Here is a 23,837-nt window from a genome sequence, read left to right on the forward strand (position 1 = left end):
GAAAACAAAATAAATTGTACTAGGGCTAGCTGGATTAGGTGTGACTCTGGAAACGTTCGAATTATCTATCATATGGGAGGAGATCCAGGAAACATTTGAAGTTTTTTTTTTTTTAATTAAAACAACAATCAGTTAATTACGTATATTTGTAAGAGAAACTCCTGGGGTGAAGGCCGGGGGGGGGGGGGGGGGGGAATCTTCAAAAGAGCTTTTCTTTTGTACAATTTTATCCAATTATTACAGATATATAATATGAAAGAAATATCAGGATAAGAATGAAGTAATAAATTGAAGGATATTCTTTGTCGGGTAATTATTAAAATTTAAAAGCGAAGCAAGAATGGTCAATGTGGATGTATATTTTTGAGCGATCAGTACGAGATCAACTTCTAGAAGGTCTTCCCTTGTTAGGAAGGAGGATAGAAGTTTCAACACTTTAATTTTACTAAAAAAAAATATATAAACTTCAATAAAGAAGACTATAAGATTCACGGGAAAGTAGTGTAGATTAACGTTACAACAATTCCAAGCTTGTAAACCGCCTTGATTTTGGGTCTTTGCTCCCTCCCTCATGCCTCACAAAGAAAAAAAGAGAGGCATATAAGATACTGAAGATCAGCTCAAAATTTTTTAAATCAGTAAATTTAATTGAGATCAATCAAAAAAATTAAACACCATTGATTGTTCATACCCACGCTATTTAAAAATATTGGAATAAAATTCTTGAGCCTCTTAAATCCCAATTTACCTTACTAATCAAAACAAGGACTAAAACTCCCAAAAGATATTTGGCTAAAAGAAAGGCATGATACTCACACCCAACAAAATAATCTTATGTAATACAAAAACGTACGATAAGCTCGTCCATGTTTTTACTCTCCACTAATGTAACATTTACGAAAATGTTATATTGCATTTTTATAGCTGTAAATGGACACCTTAGTAGCTACTACAACAAAAAATGAAGTGGCTCTTTAATACTTTCAATTATTGCCTGTTACATGAAGATGTTTCATTAGACATTAAATTCGAAAAGAAAAGAAAAGAAAGGTTTTTGAAATTTATAGTTTAAAATAAATTGAAGATCTTTGTGTGGTTATTTATTTGTGTTAAAATATAAATATAAATTATTTTAAATATGAAATATGTTAGATTAAGGGGTCGTTTGGTGAAAGGTATGTTGTGATATCCTACTCAATTTTTGCATCATGTTTGGTATAAATTTATCCTGGGATAAATTTATACCTTGTACCAAACATGGTACAAAAAAATTAGTGTCAGATATCCTACTATACCTTCTTATCCCATCTTTATGCCGGATTATTTTATACCATCTTTTTAGATAAAATAATCCCAATAGATGAGATAAGTTAGTCCCGAGATTATAATCCCGGGATAATTTCGACTACCTACCAAACGACCCCTAAAAATGTAAGTCTGCCATATAAAATGTGGCATAAAAATAACTATATACTTTGATTTCAAAAAATACTTTATTATAGGTATATTTGCATAAAGAATAAATCTGAATATGCGAAGCAGCAAGTTCCAGCTAACGTCGTCCTATTATATGGTCGAACAAAACATGATAAGATTGTCCACTGATGTAACGTGTATACATTACATGTAAGATGAGTGTCATCTTAGTACATTTGAATATTTACAGGAGATTGACGGCCAATTATTTTGTATATTCTCCTTTTGGCTCCCAAACGTATACTTGAAGCAACTTTGGTCAAACACTGCTCCATTAAAAAGGACCTCTATAGTACCACTCTTATGTTTTTATCTACTTTTTACAGCCACACATAGACAAAGAAAATTATACTCCAGTAGTAACAAAAATGTAGAGTAAATCTATTTCACGAGAAAATGACACATCTATTCTAGCCTTCTAGGAAAGAGGTGGGAACGTGCATTGGAAGCAAACACCTCACCCACCCCGCAGTAATAAATATTCATAACCGTGTGATATCAGGCCACGTGGCTTTCTGATGAATAGTATTTCATAATTGGTGCATAAATTATGGCTACACGTGTGAGTGCCAAAATGACGTGGGCCCGTCGTCCACACATTGATTTGTGGGCTGTCATGGATGACGAGGATCCGTGTATCGTGCCCCAATTCGCTTCACCAAATTAATGGTGTACTATATAGGACTACTAATTGGAGGAATCTATAAAATTTGTCACATCTAATGCGTAAACTTTATGTAAAATTTGGTTGACTGTATATAAATTTTAAGATTCTTTTTAAAATAATTTATGATATATTTTTATTATAAAATTATAATATCATAAAATCAACAAAGTTAATTATTGTTTTAAAATATAAAACAGTACTGCGTCCATTTCAATTTATGTGAATCTATTTTCTTATTAATCCGTGTAAAAAAGAATGACCCTTTTCTATATTCAAAAATAATTTACCTTTATGCAATGATTTGTAGCCACACAAAATATATGTTACTCATTTTACACTATAAGTTTAAGAGCCCGTTGGATTGTCTTATTTTTGATGTTTTTAAGCCAAAATAACTTTTAAGCACTTTTATAGTATTTGAATAAAATTAAAAAAAATAAAATAACAAAAATAAGACAAAAGCCATAAGTTGGAAACCAAAAGTCAGAAGTTCATCCAAATGAGCTCTAAATGTCTTTTTTTTTTCTTTTCTTAATATGCCCACTTAAATAGATTCACGTAAATTGAAATGATTAAAATACTATTTTTGAGCATTATAACATACAAACCGAAGGAGTATTGTTATCAATAACGAATAGAAGAACATGTTTCCAAAAATCAAAACCGGGTGGGCTCCATTATAATTTTCTTCAATTTGAAAAAATTTCGAGTCACAACGTACAAGTGTAAGTGATATATCACCTACTCCCAACGTCTTGTAAAACCTATGAAAATAATGCAACATTGCTTAACGACTGTCTCATTATATAATTGGTGTACGAATGTTGAATCAGTCCAAATATAGATGAATTTAGAGTAAGATATTTAGCATTATAAATAACTAGCATATAGCATAAAAAAGCATCCTAACGTTTTTATATGTTTTTCAGCGCAAATAATAGAAATACATGCATCGTATTGAAATTTCGAAAAGTGTAACTCATAAGAAGCTTACACTATCAAGCTATTTATCTACTCTAGCAGTTAATTAATTTATCTTATGTTTAAAATTATAATTTAGATGTCATGAAGAGGTATCAGTAGATATATTTAACCTAATAATATAAAATTTTCTTTACACGATGGGTATGCGTTAAACTCTTTTGAGAATTATGAAAAACTAAAGTTTTTTTAACTGTTGTTGTAGGGTTTCTAGTGTCTTTAGCTGGAGAAAAAGCAAAAGTGTAATCCAACAAAAGACGGGGCCTGGATCGATCGAAGATCCTGCTTCTTAAAAAGAGGAAATCCATACAATGTATCATTCAAGCGACTTTTGTAGTAAAGCACACACGTGCAGTAACTTTTTTTGATTATTTCATTTTCCCACGCCGACCTAGACACACAAGCTGCAAAAACAACCGAACTTTCGAAAATCACGGACTCTTTACAGGCACAAAAATTTAATTTACACTTTATTGTGGACATGATTTTCAAGTTGATGTTGTTATACTAGTATATTGTTGTTGTTACACTGGTATATTTTTGTTGTTTGATTTTCAAGTTGAGGGAGGAAACCATAGGGCTGAATTTCGTTTTCACTTTTGTGTTGATTTTTAGGGAGAGAAGAAGGGATAAATTTATAACCAAAATGTAAAGTTTAATTCTTTGAAGAGGCCGGTATACATCTTTGAATGATTTTTTTTGTATATCAAAAAAAGACGCGTTTATGAACATGACCTTCATCGGTTGTCACAATCTGAAATGACATTAATATATATAAGCAATTTATTCAACTTAAAGTATCCGATGCGTAAAAACAAGACAATTTCATTATTGGTACTAACTAGCTAGTGTGAAATGACATTCATATAAATAAATAATATAAGTATCCAATAATAAGACAAACATTTTTCTTCTCTCATCCTCTCCTTTCACTTTTTTCTTTTATAAAGTTTCACTAGTAAAATGTACTACAAGATCCAACTGTTCAAATTTTAGGAGCCATTGTGGTCCTAGATCACTGAAAAAGTTTATTGTTCTTTTCTTCTCAACCCAAAATAAGCATCTTCAAACTTTGTAAACCTAATTCATTCCACGGCTGAAGTTCAGGAATGGGCTATATATCCTAACCAGTAAAGTTACAATTATAGGAAATTTTTGTCTCGATCATAAAAAGTATTCGTTCAACCAAAACAAAAAGGATAAGAGATGTATAGTGTGGTCACTTAGTCAATGTTCTCATTGCTCTTTCCAACTAAAAATTACTCCCTCGGTTTATTTTTACTTGTCCTTGTGTTAACTTAACACACTTTTAAGAAGTCATAAATAAAAATGACAATTTTACTATATCACCTCTAATTGTTACTAAGTCATTTAAGGGTTAAAATCAATCAAATATACTTTAAAAATTGTGCAGCCACTAACAATTTCTTAAAGTTTATGACCCAACACAAAATGATAATTATATCTTGCTTTTTTAAAACTAGACAGAGTCAGTAAATACTAAGTGATGAATTAAATTTAAATAATTTGGCTCCAAAGCGTATAAAAGTAGATGGAGAAAAATTATTGGGATCGCAAATCAAGCCGCAATCATCGATTACGTTCACACAGTAACCGGTTTACCGGTCAAAACTACCGTCTGAATGCATAGATCAGTGTTCCTGCTCCAGTCCTTGGACCAGCATGCATTAAAACGCCAACCAGCCCTTTGTTCGTAAGTTTTTATAGGATTTAAGCTACATAAAATTTTAATGAAATTAATAATAATACAGCAGTTATCATTTTAAAGTGTATGTATTAAAGTTTAAGTTTACTATGAATATTTATTTATAAATAACTTAATTTGATAAATATTTGTATTTATTTATACTAACCATAGAACTTAAGCACGATTCTATAACCGGCCGAACCCGGTCAATCTTTGTGTCCACTTTCACACAATCCCCAAATCCATATCTCTAAAGCAAAAAAAGAGAATCCATCGAGTTGTGTGTACCCACTATATATACCTTGGCCTAATAAATTTGCTAGTCTCTTCTCCCTTCCTTGTTTATCCACTCTCTTCCTTAAGTACATCTTCTGCCTTAACAGTGATTAAAGAAATGGAAAGCTACAAAGAGATAAAAATGGAAGATCATCCAATGTCTTTCTTTGATAATTTTGCAGTCACTAACCATTCATTTACAGGCTTAATGTCAGATTACAGTGGACCATCTTTGGGGTTCATGGAGTTATTGGGTGTTCAAGACTTTTGTTCATCAGCTTCAGTTTTTGAGTTACCAAAAGAAGAGAAACACCAAATAGAACCTGCAGTTTCTATATCTGAAGAAGTAAAGCCATCTTTAGCTGAGACCCAAAATCATCTTATAAGTAGTACTGTAGTAGCTGATTCATCTAACGTATTGAATACGCCATCTACCCCAAACTGTTCTTCCATTTCCTCTGAGACAAATGATGCAGATGGGGAAGTAGAACATCATAACCAACAACAAACCAAGACAAAGCAACCGTATGTTCTTAGTATTACTTTTTGCATTTTACCTAAAAAGCACTATTTTTACTTTTTTCTGTGTGACAGTTTTAATTAAGTCCTACCAATTTGCTAAGTACCGTTGTTTACCATTTTGGGGCTTGTGTTGGAAGTAGATTGAAAGCGAAGAAAACAAGTCAGAAGAAGCAGCAGAGAGAGCCAAGAGTTGCATTCATGACAAAGAGTGAGGTTGATTTTCTGGAAGATGGTTACAGATGGAGAAAATACGGCCAAAAAGCTGTCAAAAACAGCCCTTTCCCCAGGTATATTATTTGTTCATGGGGCTACCTTTTATTTGATTAATCCTTTATTCTGATTTGTTCTAGAAATTTCGTTGCACTTAAACCACCAAAATTGTTTTATAAAGGCTATCTAATATTTTGGATCTAGAAATGGCTTTAAAAAACAAGTTGAAAAAAAAGAAGAGAGAGCATTTAGTTCATATTATAGCCTACAAGGGTAGAAAGTTCGTTTCCTTTTTGGACTATTTTGTACTACGTACACATTTTGATAAGCGTTGAAGGAGTAGAAAAGTTACTGAATTTAATGATTTCGGTTTTACTTGTTCATTTTGTGCTATTACAACAAAGTTCCTTCTTAGTTATGTCATATGTTTACCTTTAGTACATCTAATTTGGAAATGTTAAGATTCTATTTGGTTCATACATCTTTGCCCCATTTTTTCGCCTTTTTCCATTTTCTCATTGGAGTACTTTAATATTCGACCATTTTAACTTCTAAGTGAGACTATAAGTAGAGGTTGTGCACAACACTTCCGATGATGGTCGATTATCATTTCTCTCTTTAATGTGTGAGGGTACTTCCTATCAAAATTAAACAGGGGGGAGATTTTTGAGAAGTTCATTTGTATTTAGCAATTTTCCTAATGTGAAAGATGTTTGTTATTTGTAAATGACAGGTCTAAAATTTTGTTTCTTTATTAAGTATTCCCAATTGTGGATAACTTGTAAGCTGCTGCTATACTTTAAAAAGGAAAATGAAATGTATGTCATTGGAAATTAACGGTGTGTTTGGCATATGTATGAAGGAAAATGACTTCCATAAAAATGTTTTCCATGAGAAAGTCATCTTATGACGTTTGGTATAATAGAAGTCATATTCCATCAAAAGAAAATGACTTCCCTCACTTAAGAGCGGAATGCATTTTTCTTACAACTATCTTAATTTTAAACTTCATACTTCTATTACTTATACTTCAGCTAATACTGGGACTCTATTGTTAATCTTTATTACTCAAAAGTTTCATTAGAACACTCTTCAACTTGCTCATATTATTATTAATCTTTAAAATATTTTTTTGGAAATGTTTTCCACTCACTAACCAAACATCAAAGACATTTTTTAGGAAAACATTTTTCATTAAAAATGACTTCGGTCATATTAGACACACTTGATATGGGATATATTCGCTTTATTAAAGCTTTATACACACTTCACAACTCCTATAATATGGGATATATTCGCTTTATTAAAGCTTTATACACACTTCACAACTCCTACTAATAAATTATGATTGTTGCAGGAACTACTATCGTTGCACAAGTGCAACATGTAATGTAAAGAAGAGAGTAGAACGATGCTTCAGTGACCCAGGCATAGTGGTAACGACATACGAAGGAAAACATACTCATCCAAGTCCCATGAATACCATCATGTCCCGTCCTGGCTGCCATCCAACTCGAGTACTCCCTACACCTGCGGCCTTCCCTCTGCCAATGCACTTCAATATTAATCAGTACACTCACTTCAACGACTCGACAAATCCTTTAGCCTTGAATAATCAGCTTGATCATGCTGCTTTTGTTGCTCATGGAACGCGCTTTTGCACTGCTGAGATGATGGGAGACCAGGGACTCCTGCAGGATCTTATGCCCTCCACGGTGCTAAAACAAGACTATAGATGATGTATATGCTAATATAATGATGCAGTTGTAACATATAGATGACAATCGGTTATATAATTAACATCCAGTATATGCATTACTTCGTTAGCTAGTGCTACTATTTGGCATTTCTAATATAGCCATCGAAAATTACAAAAATCTTATGGTTCTAACAGTGAAGTTTTAGGATTCTCTATGCATGTTTATATTTTTCTACTTCAGCAATATATTTAGCTTATTAGTATTTAGTACTGCATATATATGTACCCTCCTTTACCTGTGGCTAATTTGTTTTCCATATTAATTCTTCGAGAATGTGTGTGTATATGGAGGCCTAAGGAATGTTGTATGTAACGATCATGCGATTAAAGAATATTTTTAGGGTTCTTTATTGTTTCTTCACCCAAGATAATGTTCATTATATCTGCATTATATGCGTTTGGTTTGCTATGTATGGGAGTGAGGATAGCACGCGGTCTAATTAAAGAGGGAGAAACCACGCTCTGGACATAAGTTGCAGATTAGATTGATGATACTTAAGTATTACTCAATAATTATTAGCTAAGAGTTTATCTTATATATTGACAATGAATTTCTATTTATATTATCATGCCATCTTTATCTGTTGTAGCAGGTAACGTGTCTTATTTTTAAAATTATGAGTCTTACTTCTTAAGGAGGAATTTCTAAATATCTTTTGAATGACCTAATGATGTAAAAGTGTCATTACATTATGGTGTATATAAGTTAAACTTTTCTTCTTCTTTTTTTTTTAAAAAAAAAAAAAAAAAAAAAAAAAAAAAACATTTTCGTGGTAAAAAATGGGTTCTAAATTGTATGGTTTCCATTTGCATATTGAAAGGCAAACCTGGATAGGATTTGCACGAGGTAACCAATTTTAAAGGTGTTACTAAAAACTAATCTAATTTTTTTCAACGTGTTTAAATTTTAGGCAAAGAAGGCAAACATCATACTTGATCTTGAAGTTTAGCTCAGACCTACGCTTGAAGAAGAGGGCAAACTACTACTCCTAACTTCTCTAATCGCAATATCCAGGCTTCTGCTATTTGTACCACTTAGTTTTGTAGAATTTGCACCATGCTGCGTACTACATCTTGAGACTAATTGTTTGTATCAGCTCCAACGTACATGTAAATTAGCTCATAATTACCTGAATACAACAAGTAAGGAATTAATCAAGGTGAAGAAGGGCAAAGATAAAATTTGAGCTTCATGTCCGAAGATCTAAAGTTAGAAAGTCTTAACTTCAAACTTTTAGGTCTGAAGTTTAAATTCTGACTCTTTAAAATTCGACTTCAGCTCAAAAGTTTTGAAGTTAGAAGCTGGCTCAGGTATGAAGTTCATATTTTAAACTTTAAGATTCAACTTCATCCCGAAAGTCTGTAGTAAGGTTTAGTCAATTCCCAACTTCAGACTCAAAGGACTTATGTTTAAAGTTCAGAGCCGAGGTTCGAAGTTTGATTATAAAATGACTAAAACTTAATTAATTTGTATATTCCAAATGTCGTAAATAGTTGCCTGTTCTTCAAGTAGCTATTCCCTCTGTTTCAATTTGTTTGAACCTATTTCCTTTTTAAAATCCGCTACAAAATGAATGACTCTTTCCTAATTTGGAAACAAATTCACTTTATGAATGATTTACATACCACAAATTTTGAGCTTATTTTTGAACCACAAGTTTCAAAAGTCTTCCTTCTTCTTAAATATCGTAAATTAAACGAATGAGTTATATAAATCAAACGGAGGGAGTATTTGTGTACTACATCCCAAGCCTGGTAGCATCAGCAGCCGAGTCCGTAGGCCCAACCTCAAGCAAATGAATCCGAACATTTCAGATTCAAAGTTCTATAGTTTCTACTCCCTCTGCCTCAATTCCATTAATGATGTACTCCCTCCGTTCACTTTTACTTGTCCAGTATTCTAAAAATAGATTTTCATTTCACTTGTCACTTTTAGCATATCAAGAGGAGATAATTTTATTTTTCCTGTTTTACGTATAGTATTAATTACTCACTTCAAAGCAGTTTTCAAATCCAATAAAAATATGCACCAATTAATATGGGTACATTGGTAAATTATGCACTTCATTTATTATTTCTTAAACAGCGTGAAAAATTTAAGGTGGACAAATAAAAGTGAACGAAGGGAGTAGTTTTAAAGCATGCAGGTATTTCATTTATCAAATTTATTAGGTATACCTAGACATAGAAAGACACCTCGCAACTCGAGTTCCTTAAAGTTTGTGAATCATGCTCCATAAAGGTGCCCGTTAAGAGCCCAAAACTTTGGGCTCCAGTGTCAAAAGTGCAACAATTTCAAGTTTCCAGAAATATTTGTCGGTTGCCCCTTTTTTTAAATACTCCTTCCATCTATTTTTACTTATTCCATAAACTAAAAAAGATGTCTGCGTTTAATTGTTTAGTTTGAAAAATAAAGAGATAATTACCATTACATACTTATTTTATCGTTATTATTAATTATTGAGTTGAAAAATTTAAGAAATTATTAGTGACTGCACAACTTTTAAAGCATGTTTGATTACTTTCAAATATCTAGATGATTTATAATAATTAGAAGTGATATAGTAAAATTGTCATTTATTTATTGCTCCATATATAAGGGCTGTGTCAAGTCAGCCATGAACAAGTAAAAATGGCCCGAAGGAGTATTTAGTAAATGACATTCCTTTTATTTCACTCGCAATATAGTTTATGGACCTTTTAGACCACAAAGATTTACTACATATATATGACAATTCACCAAATACCTTTTTTATTTTCTTCATTAACCATTAAAGGGCATAATTTGGTGCGTGCATCAAGTCCATGTTAATTAAGTTGATGGAATGATAAAGAAAAAAGATGTATGAAATTGGACGTCTATTATGGAAACACAAATAAAAAGGAAAAAGAAGAAGAAGAGGAGGAAAACACTCACATAAGTGAATAATACCCAGTGAAATGAAAATACTAATCATTAACTTTAATTAAGTCAAATTTCACACAATAGAAAATAATGATAATCAGCAAGCTCTCACAAAGACCGAGCTGGCTTGACTACCATGGCATCATGTCATTATGCATGTCCGCAGACCTTTAACTGCAATTGCTACCTAATCTTCACAAAGAAAAATCGAGAAGATGAATAATCTCTGAGTAATTTAAAGTAAAATAGAATGGACAAATAAAAATAATTCCTTTTTTTTTTTGGCTTTACAAAATGAGTCATGCCCTAGTTACTATCAGGAGCTGATAACACATTAACAATAATCTTCATGATCTTAACTCTCATTTCTAAAGCCCAAATATAATCAGCTGTCTCTCTAAAAAGCCTCTCCAAGCCCATTGATGATGATGAATCACATTTTGGAATCAACTTCTGCAGGATCTTAACTTTCCTTTCAATCTCGTTGCTTGATCTTCTATAACCTTCTACACGTACCCTTCTTTTCATTAAAACTCTTCTGCATCTTTCTTTCCTCATATGCCCTCCATTTGCTTTCCTGCTTAGCCATGAATATCTCCTTCTAGTCATGTATTGGTCTTTTTCTAAAACTTTTGTCCACAAAGGATCACTTAAATCACACTTGTTAAGAAACTCAAGAGAAGAAATCAAAGGTCGTTGACAAATACCCATGATAAGAGCAAGAAATTAAGATGGATTATATGGTATGTGTTAGTAATAACGTCCTTTGCCAAATTGAGTAATGTCAAGAGAAAGGAAGAAAGTACAAGAGAGTTTAGCTAATATGTTGCCTAGAGATGGGTGCTTGATTTATAAGGTAACTTGTAAGGGTTGGGTTGGTAGGTCATTAGCCATTACAGGATAATGCGAAATATTTTAAAGCCGCAAAGTGCCAAAGTTGAATCATCATCTAGCTAATGTCATCCTAGCTAGCTATAAATTAAAATTTATAAATTTAAGATTTAAAGTTTATAAATATAATTACTATCAAGAATGTGGTGTAATGGTGAATGAAGTGAGTTAAGAATCATGATATCTCAAGATTAGATCCCAACGAAGGCATACTACATAGATGATTTCTTCTCCTTTGTCGAAGCTTTGATGGATATCATTTACCTTTATCCCATGGAATATTAGTTAAGTGCTCACAAGCTGACCCATGTACATTAATTATATTTATTATTATAGGGAATTAGGAGTCGTTATTTATGCATTGTAGCTTTAGGGCTGCATGTTCTCCAACTCAATGCACATGTATCCACATGATTCTTTTCACTATCCATTCCTTCAAAACCAACCACATTTAATTTCTTCATAGGAAGTACTCTTAATTCCTCCTCTAACACACTACTACAGGTCCCTACCACAACACAATGAACGCATAATTTCATGAGAACACGCTGGATTATTCCATAGAGCCACTTTCCAAATTCAATGTACAGTACATAACGTGAACCTAGATAGTTCTAATTATATCTTAATTATCCAGACCAGCTCAATGGGAGTGGCACATTACACGTCAGTCACTTTTTTTTTTTTTGAGGTGAAAAGGAGGCTGCATGTTTCTCGGCAGGAGGCGAATACTTATTTAAACATATTTTTTATGTCTCATACTACTGTACTATATATTTGCGGAGCTTAGGATGGATATGTGTCAATGTTCTTCTTGAGATTTTCTTTAAATACATTAATCTTACGTGTAGTACATTGTAAGAAATCTATTAAATCATATGCGTTCAGCATCTAGTTCAATGAATGCGAGAGATACATGGCAAACAACACCATTCTCTCTTAAAGTTTTGTGTTTTTCTACTCTTATGATGATTCATGTTCTTTGAATAGGAGGATGAACGTACTGCCTAAAAGAAAAGAGGAAAAATAAGGAATTAGTGGCGGATAAACTTAGTTTTATAACAGAATAGCAAAAATTCGCCGCTAATCCTCCTTAATAATGACAAAAATAAAATTTTCTCTCTTGAAATAAGCATCCAACGACTCTGTTGAAAGTAACAACGCGCGTGTCACCACCATGCTCTAGACCATGGAGCCGCCTGGCGGCGTGTCTGTCTAACCAAAACACTTCCCCCTGCCTCAGCCAGGGTGACCTTTTTTTGCTATTTGAGACTTCACATAGGTCCATTTAGTAATTTATTGCTAGTGATCATTGGTGGCGCAGGTATCGAGGATTCGAGAGAGTTTTGAACCATTTGAACCTGAAATAGTGGCCAAGGTCAACAATTTGAGTAAACGAGCTTGGATTCATGATTTAAAGATTTCGGCAGGTCCTAATGATGAATTTGAACTTATCTATAAAATTTCATTGGAAACCGATATCATTTGTTCGTATTGTTGCAACAGTTCGCGATTTGGTGGTTCTCGGACATCATCCATCTTATTTTGGGCATGTGAGGTCCAAACGAGAATTAAATTGAGAACAAGTCCGCAATGATGTTTAAATGTGATATGCTATTTTTTATTTAATTATGATGTGCTTCGGACAGATTTTTTAACGTGTTTGGTGTTTGGGCATTCTTTTGAGCATAAAAGTGTAACGACCCAAAGGTCCGTTTTTGGTTCTAAAGATTAGAACTTGATTCCGAGACTTCAGGGAGTTCGAGAAGGAATTATAGGACTGATCTAAAAGGTTTGCTGTAATTCCGATAAGTCTTGCTCGGGTTTTTAAAGCGAAACGTGAATTAAATCTTTAACAAGCGAAAACAATATTGCATTTGAGTGAACGAGCTTAGAATATAATCATAGTTTGAAAGTTCCTACAGGTTCGAATGATGATTTATTTGTAGTTGGATGGTTTACAGGTCCCGAGGTTAACGGGTGCACATGACCCCTACCAATAGGGTAGGTCTGCCTCTAGTCTAGACGACTAAGAAATGGCAATTTGAGAGTTCCAATAGGTTTGTAGGGTGATTTTAAAGTTGTTTGCATGTTTGGCTTGCATCCTGAGGGGCACAGTGAGTTTCCGTGCGTTTGGAGCAAGGTTTGAAATATTTAAAGTGTTGAAAGTTGGTTTGTTTAGCACTTTGACCCGACTACGCAAGCGAACTGCTCTTTATCTATATGGAGTTTGGAAATAATGTAAAAATTAAAGTTGTAGCCCTTTGAGTCTAGTTTCCACCGGTTCAAATTGTTCATCATTTCGACATTCATACAAAGAGTTATGGTCATTCTATTAGAGACTGCAGAGTTGGTTTTTGTTTTAGACAACTTTTTCATATTCTTAAAAATACTAGATTTTGTAATTTTGATTTCTTTCTTCATCATTTTGTAGACTTAGGAGCTCAGTTTTGAAGGATTTTTATCTATATCTTTATCTACGATGAAAATTGAGGATTTTTTTATATAGATCTAGAATTACCTAAATTGAGTTTTGAGTATTTCACATGGACTCCAAACGGGAATCTAAACATAGATTTGGACTCGTGTGGATATGGGTAACCCAAATCTGAATTAAAATTTTGATTTTGACCCTAGGGATTGGGTTTGACTTTTTGGGTTGATTTTTATTCGATTTTTTATTCAGCAATATGGGTATCATTTAACTCGTTTAACACCATTGTCACACCTTAAACCGTGGGGCATGACGGGCACTCGGATCTACTGGCTGAGCACCACCTGGCGTACATTCCATATATTCAACCTAATATAGTTACGAATACTCGTGTGACATACGTATTACATAAAGGAATATACACATATACATAAATGTACGCAAGTCAACAAGGTTGTCACCAAGGTCTACATATGACAACGCGACCGACAAGGCCACAACAACAGCACTAGTACCAAACTAAAGCTGACAAGGCCACATATGACATCTATACATATAACATCTGGCTATGAGCCTCTAAGAGTGCATAGCGTAACGTATATATATATATATATGGCATGTACATAATAGCATACCCAAAACCGAGCAAGTAGAGCTTCATTGACTATTTGCTAAACTATACATGCCTACTGTGGAAGTCCTCCAAGCTGACTATTAAGACCTGCAACACGAAATGCAGTGTCCCAGTAATGAGACGTCATTACAAATAAAAGTACTGAGTATGTAAGGCAGGAATGTAGTAATAAAGCAGTGAAACAAATATTAGTAGAAGAGGAACCACCTGAAACCTAAACTTGCCACGAAGGGCATATAATATGTATATTGTAACTTCGAAAACATAAATATACATAAATACGTAAGTAGAATCATCATCATCATAATGTATCCTACCATAGTAGGGCTAGGTGGAATGGTACCTGGCCATGTGAGGCTCGGTGGAAGTGTACCCGACCATGTGAGGCTCGGTGGAAGTGTACCCGGCCATGTGAGGCTCGATGGTAATACCCAACTGATCAGTGTTTGCACAATAGGTGCCGTACCTGGCCGACTATAGCGCAGCTCGGTGTAGTAAAATAAATGATTATATATATATCTTTGAACTCATAGAAGTAACATCTGGGCCTTTCGGAGTGACGTAAGGTCGGTAAACTTCGAGTATGGTATGTAACTAGCAACATTAATCTGTGACTCGTCTGAAGGTAAAATTAAGTATAGCCAATCAAAGTATCTTATTGGGGCCATGAAGAATGTGAAGCTCGTAAACATTAGAGTAGAGTGCTTTTCTTATGAAACGTTTGTTAGCTAGATTATTTGATTCGTGCCAAAACGAAGGAAAGAAAACCTTACATACCTTTTATATCGGGAGGTGGCTTCGCAGTAATCCTTATTCCGATTCTTGACCAACGTGTGGACCTATATTTGAGAGTACATCTTTCGTTAGGCCCAAATACACTTGTATATCATGTATATTCTAGGTATATCGAATGACGATTAAAGATGTAAGAATTCGGGCAACATTTTCACTGCTTCTAATACTTTCCCGAGTTTATTGAAACAACTAATAACCACCTTCAACATAAGTTGACTTAGTTTAACACTCAATTTATCTCTACAAAAATAATAATAAAATTACACACCACCCTCATCTCAATTTGGCTTAATACGCGTTATTCTCGTAACTACCATGTTGATGAAGCTTAATCTTGTCACAAAGAGGGAGAAACTTACCCTGATTGAGTTCAATTGACCTTGATTTAGCTTAATCATCGAAATTCCACTTCCTTAACTCGATGTAAGGAAGAATACGAAGCTTACGAAGCTACCACGAACTTTCCTGAGCTAACTTGTCTTGGAATCTTGTGTAAACTTGTGCATATATGTGAAAGGGTTTATAGAGGTGTGTAAGGATGTCTTAGGATCAGATAAGTGTTGGAGAAACTGATAAAATAAGTGAAAGTGGGGTATTTATACTTGAGGAGGTCGGCCACCGCCTCAAATCTACGGTCCAGTATACGAACCATAAAAATTATACGGTCCATAAAATTAGACCGTAAAACTGCACCCCAAATATTAACATTCTGTTCCAATTATACAGTTGCCCTCCTCCATTTATACGGTTCGTATAAATTTTACGGACCGTATATGGGACCGTAAAAATTGGGCAGTTTTCCAACTTTCGTCGAAATGTATTTTGTCAATTCATTCAACTTCTATTCTTCCTAATACTCATCAAACATGACCTTGGCTTCTTGATAAGTACTAGTTACAATACATATAACTTGCGACTTCGAGAATATCCTTATTCTACGAGCGTATGTCAATGAACATACTACGAACGTATCTCCCGAAGGACGAGATGTAACATTTTTCCCCCCTTAAGAACATTCGTCCTCGAATATTCAGGTACACTTCGTTCGTTATGGTTTCTATAAAAATTTCAGCAGAGTTTCCTTTGTATTATGGATACCACCGAGACCTGCATATATCAAAACCTAACCTAAAGGACACATAGAGCACTTATATTTACCGATATCCAAACATACACATCAAAACAAGTGTCACTACAATCAACGCTTTTTAGAAGGGTTCGAGTATTATTCTTAACCTTGCAGATTATTTCCTGGCTGGGTAAGGTTCTGTAATGTTTCTCCTTGAACATCTACAGCAAGGAATAGATAATGATATTTGGACTTGATTTCCTCCTCAGCTTCCCATGTCATTTCCTCCTTATCTCTTCTTCTCCACAGGACCTTTACAGAGACCACATTCTTTGTCCTCAGCCTGCGGACTTGCCTATCAAGAATGGCAACTGATTCTTCCTCGTATGATAAATTTTCTGTGATCTACACATCGTCTACTGGCACAATTCTCAAAGGATCTCTGATACATTTTCTGAGCATAGACACATGAAAGACCTGATGGACTGCTTCCAGTCCTGGCGGTAACTCCAACTCGTAAGCTACCTGACCTATTCTTCGAAGTATTTTATAGGGTCTGATATATCTTGGATTGAGCTTCCCTCTCGTACCAAAACTCTAACGTCTTTCACAGGCGATATTTTCAAAAATATCCAATCACTTACCTGGAACTCCAGATCTCGCCATCGTACGTCTGAATAAGATTTCTAACGGCTCTGCGTTGTCCGTAGTCATTCCTGAATAAGCTTTACTTTCTCAATAGCCTGATACACTAAATCAGGGCCAAATAAGCTTGATTCACCTACTTCAAACCAACCTGCAGGAGACCTACACTTCCTGCTATATAAGGCTTCATAAGGGGCTATTTTGATGCTGGTATGATAACTATTGTTGTATGCGAACTGTATAAGAGGCAAATGATCGTCCCAATTTCCTTGGAAATCTAACACACAAGGCCACAACATATCTTACAGAGTCTGAATAGTTCGCTCCGCTTGCCAATCTGTCTGCGGATGAAATGTCGTACTAAGATTCACCTGAGTTCCTAAACCTTTTTGGAAAGACTTCCAGAAGTTTGCCATAAATTGAGAGCCTTTGTCAGATATAATAGATATAGGAGCTAAGGAGACACACAATCTCTTTAATATATATATATATATATATATATATATATATATATATATATATATATATATATATATATATATATATATTGGCATAGTTTTCGGCTGTATAAGTGGTATTGATGGGTAAGAAATGAGTCGATTTAGTTAGCCTATCAACAATCATATAGATGGAATCAAATTTCCGACAAGAACGGGCCAATCCCATAATGAAATCCATATTGATAGCCTCTCATATCTAAGTCGGTATTTCTATCTCCTGTAATAGGCCATCAGGCTTCTGATGCTCAACTTTTACTTGCTGACAAGTAGGGCATTGAGCAACAAATTTTGCAATATCTTTCTTTGTATCATTCCACCAATTAAAAGCCCATAATATCATGATACATTTTCGTGGATCCGGGATGAATAGAATATCGAGAATAATGGAACTCGGACATGATTTTATCTCGTAGTCCGGCTACATTTGGAACACACAAGCGACCCAAATGCTGAGATCCTATTTGCTGCACTCCATCTCTAATCTTAGCTAGAATTGGATCCTCATACTGCTGCGCATTTACCTTGGTAGCAAGAGCATACTCGGACACATTCTGGAGCGTTATTCCATTATCATCAGATTCTGAAAAATGAATTCCCATACTAGCTAAGCGGTGAAGCTCCCTGGTCATCTCTTGCTTTTTCAGCTTCCACATGGACTAGACTGCCCATAGACTTGAGACTTAGCGCATCAGCCATAATGTTAGCTTTGCCAAGATGATACAAGATATCAACATCAAAGTCTTTTAGTAACTCAAGCCATCTCCACTGCCTCAAATTCAATTCGGCTTGAATATATACTGAACTTATGGTTAATGTAGATATCTACATGAACACCATATAAAAAATGTCGCTAGATCTTCAGTGCATATACAACAACCGCTAGCTCGAGGTCGTGAGTTGGATAATTCTGTTCATGCTTCAGCAATAGCCTGGACGCATAAGCAATTACCTTGCCACACTGTAGTAATACACACTTTAAGCCCGTACGGGAGGCATCACAATGGACTGTATAGCCTTCTGTACCTTCGGGAAGGGTAAGAACTGGAGCTGATGTCAATCTATCCTTCAACTTCTGGAAACTCTGCTCACACGCATCGAACCACTGGAATTTAGTTGCCTTCTAGGTCAACTTCATCAATGGAGTTTCTATAGAAGAAAATTCTTCTACAAATCTCCGATAATAACCTGCACGACCTAGGAAACTACGAACTTCTGATGGTGTTATGGGTCTTAGTCAATTCTTTACAGCTTTGGTCTTCTGGCTATCCACCTTAACACCTTCATTCGACACGATGTGACCAACGAAGGCCACGGCGTTCAACCAAAATTCACACTTGGAGAACTATTTATACAACTTGCAATCTCGTAAGGTTTGCAATACCTTTCGCGAATGCTCAGTATGTTCTGCTTCTGAACGGGAATATACCAAAATATCATCCATAAATATAATAATAAATACATCTAAAAAAGGGTCGAAATATAGTATTCATCAGGGCCATGAAGACCGCAGGAGCATTCGTCAATCCGAAAGACATTACAAGGAATTCAAAATGCCGGTATCTCGCCTTGAAAGCCGTCTTCGGAATGTCTTCTCATTTGACTCGAACCTGATGATAACTAGAGCTTAAGTCAATTTTCAAAAAGCATTTAGCACCTTGCAACTGATCAAATAAATCATCAATTCTGGGAAGAAGATATTTATTTTTGATGGTCACTTTATTCAGTTCCTGGTAATCAATATACATCCTCAACGATCCGTCCTTCTTGCGCACAAATAATACCGGTGCAGCCCAAGGTGAAGTACAGGCCCTAATGAGGCCTTTTTCTAATAGGTCCTGCAACTGCACCTTCAACTCTCGCAGCTCAGCAGAAGACATACGATAAGGAGGAATAGATATGGGCTGAGTGCCCGGATATACATCAATAGCAAACTCAATCCCTTTAGGGAGGAAGTCCAGGTATTTTATTAGGAAATACATCTAGATATTCATTAACTATTGGAACGGATTGGAGAGTTGGGGGTTCTGCCTCTGTATTCCGAACTCGAACCATATGGTAGATATATCCTTTGGAAATCATCTTCCGCACCTAAAGGTAGGAAATAAACCTACCTTTCAGTGTTGGGGCATTGCCTTTCAATCTAAGGACCGGTTCCCAGGAAATTGGAACTTAACAATCTTAGACCAGCATTCTATGTCGGCATAGCAAAAAGCTAGCCAATCCATGCCCATAATAGAATCAAAGTCAACCATTTCTAGTTCTACTAGAGTTGCAATGGTATCGCGGCCACAAATAGTCACCACACAATTACAATAGACACGTCTGGCAAGGGCTGGCTCCCCGACTGGGGTGGAAACTGTGAAAGGCTTAAGTAATGATTCCAGCGTTATGCCAAACTTATTAGCAACAAAGGGCGTATTATATAACAATATAGAACCCGAATCTATCAGCGCATACACGTCATGAGAACATATCGATAGAGTACATGTTACAACATCTAGAGACGACTCGATATCCTATCCGGTCAGTGCATAGATGTGGTTCTATCCACTACCCGAATTGGATGTCTAACCTCTGCCTCTACCTCTACCGCTGAAGCCTGAGGACCTTGCCCCGTAGGGAGAATAGAAGATGAAGAACCTGCTATTAATCCCATCGGCTGAGCTCTACCTACTACTGATGAAGAACCTCTGCCTTGAGACGGACAGTCCCGCATAACATGATCGGGCTGCCCACAAATATAACACACCCCCATGCCCTAACGATACTGGCTGAAGTGTGCCTTACCATACTAATTGTTGACACCTAATTTTTGACCTCCCGTAATTTATTTTAATTACTCATAGTTCTTGGATATTAAACGGAGTGAAATATGTACTATTTCTGCCAGTCAAAATGATTTTATAAATTATTTAGATAATATTTTGCCGTTTTATTTAGCAAAATGATCTCTATAATATTATGAATCATTTAGAAATTAATTGGCATATTTTATAATTAATATGGAACTTTGCTAAATTCAATCAAGAAAAGAACTGGAAACAATTATTTGTTTAATTGTTAAAATTTCCAGAAAATCAATTAGCAAGCGCAAGCACTCCGTTTAACTCAAAGAATCCGATTAATTAAATAAATTAATCATTTTAGCCCCCAATTCTAAAATTAACCATAATTAATTGAGTGTTAAATTGTGGTTAAAATTCATAAATTGATTGCTATATGGCTAATAGTGGATGCAATTGAATAATCAATTGTTAGCTAATTCTGGACCTTAATTGAAATGGCCAAATTCATTGGTTTAAATCAATCGAGGTCATTATTGCAAATTATCTTTAATTGGTTAATTGGGCCAAATATGGCCATATTTGAAATGACCAAATCCATAGGTTAAGATCGATTAAGGTCGTATTTGCAACTTAAACCCATTTACATAACTAGCCGTGCTTTATTTTTGTCACGACCCAATTTCGCCAAGTAGCGCGGTCACCTACCTTTCTCATATCGGTAAGCGAACCCTTATCCCAGCAATCTTAAAAACCTGAATAATTAAATAAATAAGCGGAAGAGACAGAAATATGTAAGTCTGACGATAGTGATATAATAAAATGCGGAAGTAAGGAAATACATCAAAACCACCCCAGAATTTTGGTCTAACCATACAAGAGCATCTAACTAAATACTACAAATTGGAATAATAAAGATACATCAAGAGTCTCAAAACATATGTGTCTTAGAACGAAATTAAAGACACAGTAGATAGAGGAGTCTTCAGGTAGCGAATGTCCTCATGCTCACCCTGAAAGACTCAAATCAGCAAATCCTCGAATAGTCAGCCACGAGGAGTAGAAGTCAATCCCACCTGATACTCTGCATTCGTAAAAGAATGCAACAAGTGCAGGTCAGTACAAACAACAAGTACTGGTAGGTGTCATAGGCCGACTAAGACTAGGTAACGTATATAAAGAAAACAAAGTAAGATAAACACATAAACCCACAAGTACGAGTCAACAATAAGCCTTATCCACGGTACAAGTCATCACCTATATTGTAGCATCTAAACCTAATTGTGCCAAGTTTCAGTATAGTAATCCGTATCAGTACATCACAGTAGTATCATAATAATCAACAGGAACGAAGATACTATGCAATGCAATAATGTATGTATGATGAATGCAATGCATATGCAACTTTGTACAACATGTCCCAGACGGAATGACTCTACATCTCGGCGGTCATAACCGCCGAGACCCGTGAAGTCCATGTACCACTCGCTCCGAAATATGACCTCGGATCACGAGCACACTGTCACGATCCTAACAAAGACCTCGGGCATCGGACACTCCATCGTTCCGGCAAGAAACCTTGGGCAACGAACACTTATCTCTCTTTTACGCACTCCGGCAAAAACCTCGGAGGCTACACTCTCTCACATATTATCATCAGTACCAAAACCATACATATGTCACTTTGTCATGGAAATGCGTATGAATATGATGAAATGTGACATCAAGAACCAATTCTATCCGAAACAGTACCACATATGGCACCCAAGTGATATCAATAATAAGGCTACACAATAAGCCACAATGGAATCACAATTCTCAACAGTACCTCTCAGGCACACAAATAATATCATCGATAAGGCTACACAATAAGCCAAAATGGAATCACTATTCTCATCACAATATCAAACAAGTAAAGTATAGCGATATCGTAACCCTGATATATTACTATTCATAATTACCACGGTATCAATATATCAATAATGCCAACAAGTAATTGATCAGATAAGTCAACAACACAACGGGGTGGCTAGCCCTTAAATTATATAACAAGGCCCAACCTAAGACAATATCTAGCCCAACTTCATACCCGAAGGCTTACATGCATTCTCCGACAATATCATCTAAACACACGTTTCGCTAATTGAAGTTTCACCATAAGGTAAACCGTAACCTACCTGGAAGGCCGAACAACAAAGTCTCCAACCATCACACCTTAGTCTTTCCTTTGAGCCTCGAGATAATGAAATTCTAAGCATATTCGAATCATGAAATTAGAATCAAGAAGAACATCAATCAAACCCTACTTCTATTCAAGACCTAAATTCTCAACTTATAGAATCAGGTTTATGAACTAGAAAGGGAAAATAGGAATCTATAGGCCTCAACATGAAATTAAAAATCTAGGTGATCAATTCCTATCAATATCAAGTTAGAAGAACCAACAATTACTCATATTCGGATTCTAGGCAAAACTCCCAAATTTGGGTATAAACCCTAACTTCCAATCCCATAAATTAGTCACTAATTTGGAAGAAGCATGCAATAATAGATTCTAGTCATCAATTCCATACTTAATAAAGCTAACCCAATCAATAAATCAAGATGACAAGCCTAGAAATAAGAACTCATAAAAACTCTCTTTTAATCCTCAAGTTCTTAAAGAAGTTAGCATATTTTATAGATTTCCTATGATGATTAATGGAATATGAAATGGTAATGAAGATGGAAGACTTACCACAATGATTCTTTATTAAGAAATGCCTTGTAATGCTCCCAAAAGCTCTATTTTCGGAGTGGGTAATGAATGAAAGACTTAGGGCATTTAAATAAGAAATCTGGTCCATCAGTCGCTATAGAGATCAAACTAGCGGTCACCCCACCGCTATAGCGTTCACCCAACACCAAATTTTTTTTTGGTGTCTTCCAAACTTGGAATCAACACCCGGAACCTCCTGGACACAAACCAAATATGCAAATATACATAAAAATGCGCTACGAATGCACTTGTGGCCTCAAAATTCCTATCGAAAGTCTCGTTGCCCGAGTCAACCCCCGATATCTCAAAATTAACTTTCCAACCCAAGTTCTAAAATTTACCCGAGTGCATTGGGAACCGAACCGAATATACACACAAGTTCGAAATGATTATCCGGACCTCTGGAATCAACGAATTTTCGGTAAAGGTTCGTTTACCCAAAAGTCAACTATGAGTCAAGCGGTTTTCACTTAAAAGCCAAATTTTCCAAAAGTCACTTCAAAACTCACTCCAATGCCTTGGGAACCATGTCACCTATCCTCGCGGGTCAAAATTGTACTAATAAGGCTGGGGATGGGTCAACGGGGCAAAATGGTAAAAAAAAAAAAAAAAAAAAAAAGCAATGCAATAATGACCAAACTAGTCGTTACAATTTTGGTCAATTAGCTAATTAATTGCGATTAGTCATAATTAGATTCCTTAATGACGACTATTTGCTTAATTAAATAGATAGTCCCTTTCATATATACACACTTATACATGTGTATATATTTATACCGTGTATATAATTCCCTTTTTTTTTCTTATTTCTTTTAAATCAGTCG

At 35.1% G+C, this 23,837-nt stretch overlaps 3 protein-coding genes across 4 annotated transcripts; 1 reads left to right on the top strand and 2 right to left on the bottom strand.

Annotated features, from left to right (window-relative positions):
• The first annotated feature begins 5,116 nt into the window (after window positions 1-5,116).
• On the top strand, window positions 5,117-7,944 carry LOC132063316 (WRKY transcription factor 23). Of its 2 annotated transcripts, none has more exons than XM_059455801.1 (3): window positions 5,117-5,633; window positions 5,768-5,917; window positions 7,198-7,944. In XM_059455801.1, the coding sequence occupies exons 1-3, from the start codon at window positions 5,227-5,229 to the stop codon at window positions 7,577-7,579; spliced, it is 939 nt and encodes a 312-aa protein (XP_059311784.1). In that variant the 5' UTR covers window positions 5,117-5,226; the 3' UTR covers window positions 7,580-7,944. The 2 variants fall into 2 exon arrangements, with proteins under 2 accessions (XP_059311784.1, XP_059311785.1); XM_059455802.1 differs by having other exon boundaries at window positions 5,122-5,633; window positions 5,771-5,917.
• A 2,567-nt stretch (window positions 7,945-10,511) lies between these two features.
• LOC132062504 (transcription factor UPBEAT1) lies at window positions 10,512-11,296 on the bottom strand. The gene has a single exon (XM_059455058.1). The coding sequence runs from the start codon at window positions 11,213-11,215 to the stop codon at window positions 10,811-10,813; it is 405 nt and encodes a 134-aa protein (XP_059311041.1). The 5' UTR covers window positions 11,216-11,296; the 3' UTR covers window positions 10,512-10,810.
• A 5,193-nt stretch (window positions 11,297-16,489) lies between these two features.
• On the bottom strand, window positions 16,490-16,993 carry LOC132061912 (uncharacterized). Its single transcript, XM_059454589.1, has 3 exons — window positions 16,972-16,993; window positions 16,805-16,857; window positions 16,490-16,732 (listed from the first exon to the last, which is right to left on the bottom strand). The coding sequence occupies exons 1-3, from the start codon at window positions 16,991-16,993 to the stop codon at window positions 16,490-16,492; spliced, it is 318 nt and encodes a 105-aa protein (XP_059310572.1).
• Window positions 16,994-23,837: the final 6,844 nt, after the last annotated feature.

This window comes from Lycium ferocissimum, chromosome 7 (assembly GCF_029784015.1).
Source record: "Lycium ferocissimum isolate CSIRO_LF1 chromosome 7, AGI_CSIRO_Lferr_CH_V1, whole genome shotgun sequence".
In the NCBI taxonomy this organism is placed as follows: domain Eukaryota; kingdom Viridiplantae; phylum Streptophyta; class Magnoliopsida; order Solanales; family Solanaceae; genus Lycium; species Lycium ferocissimum.

Excerpts from the sequence above, each read along its gene's own strand:
- LOC132063316 (XM_059455801.1), top strand. The coding sequence starts at position 5,227 with ATGGAAAGCTACAAAGAGATAAAAATGGAAGATCATCCAATGTCTTTC. Across the intron at positions 5,634-5,767 it reads CAAACCAAGACAAAGCAACC|TAGATTGAAAGCGAAGAAAA; the intron begins GTATGTTCTTAG and ends TTGTGTTGGAAG. Across the intron at positions 5,918-7,197 it reads AAAAACAGCCCTTTCCCCAG|GAACTACTATCGTTGCACAA; the intron begins GTATATTATTTG and ends TGATTGTTGCAG.
- LOC132062504 (XM_059455058.1), bottom strand. The coding sequence starts at position 11,215 with ATGGGTATTTGTCAACGACCTTTGATTTCTTCTCTTGAGTTTCTTAAC.
- LOC132061912 (XM_059454589.1), bottom strand. The coding sequence starts at position 16,993 with ATGGCGAGATCTGGAGTTCCAG. Across the intron at positions 16,858-16,971 it reads GGCGAGATCTGGAGTTCCAG|GTCAGGTAGCTTACGAGTTG; the intron begins GTAAGTGATTGG and ends TTCGAAGAATAG. Across the intron at positions 16,733-16,804 it reads GACTGGAAGCAGTCCATCAG|ATCACAGAAAATTTATCATA; the intron begins GTCTTTCATGTG and ends GACGATGTGTAG.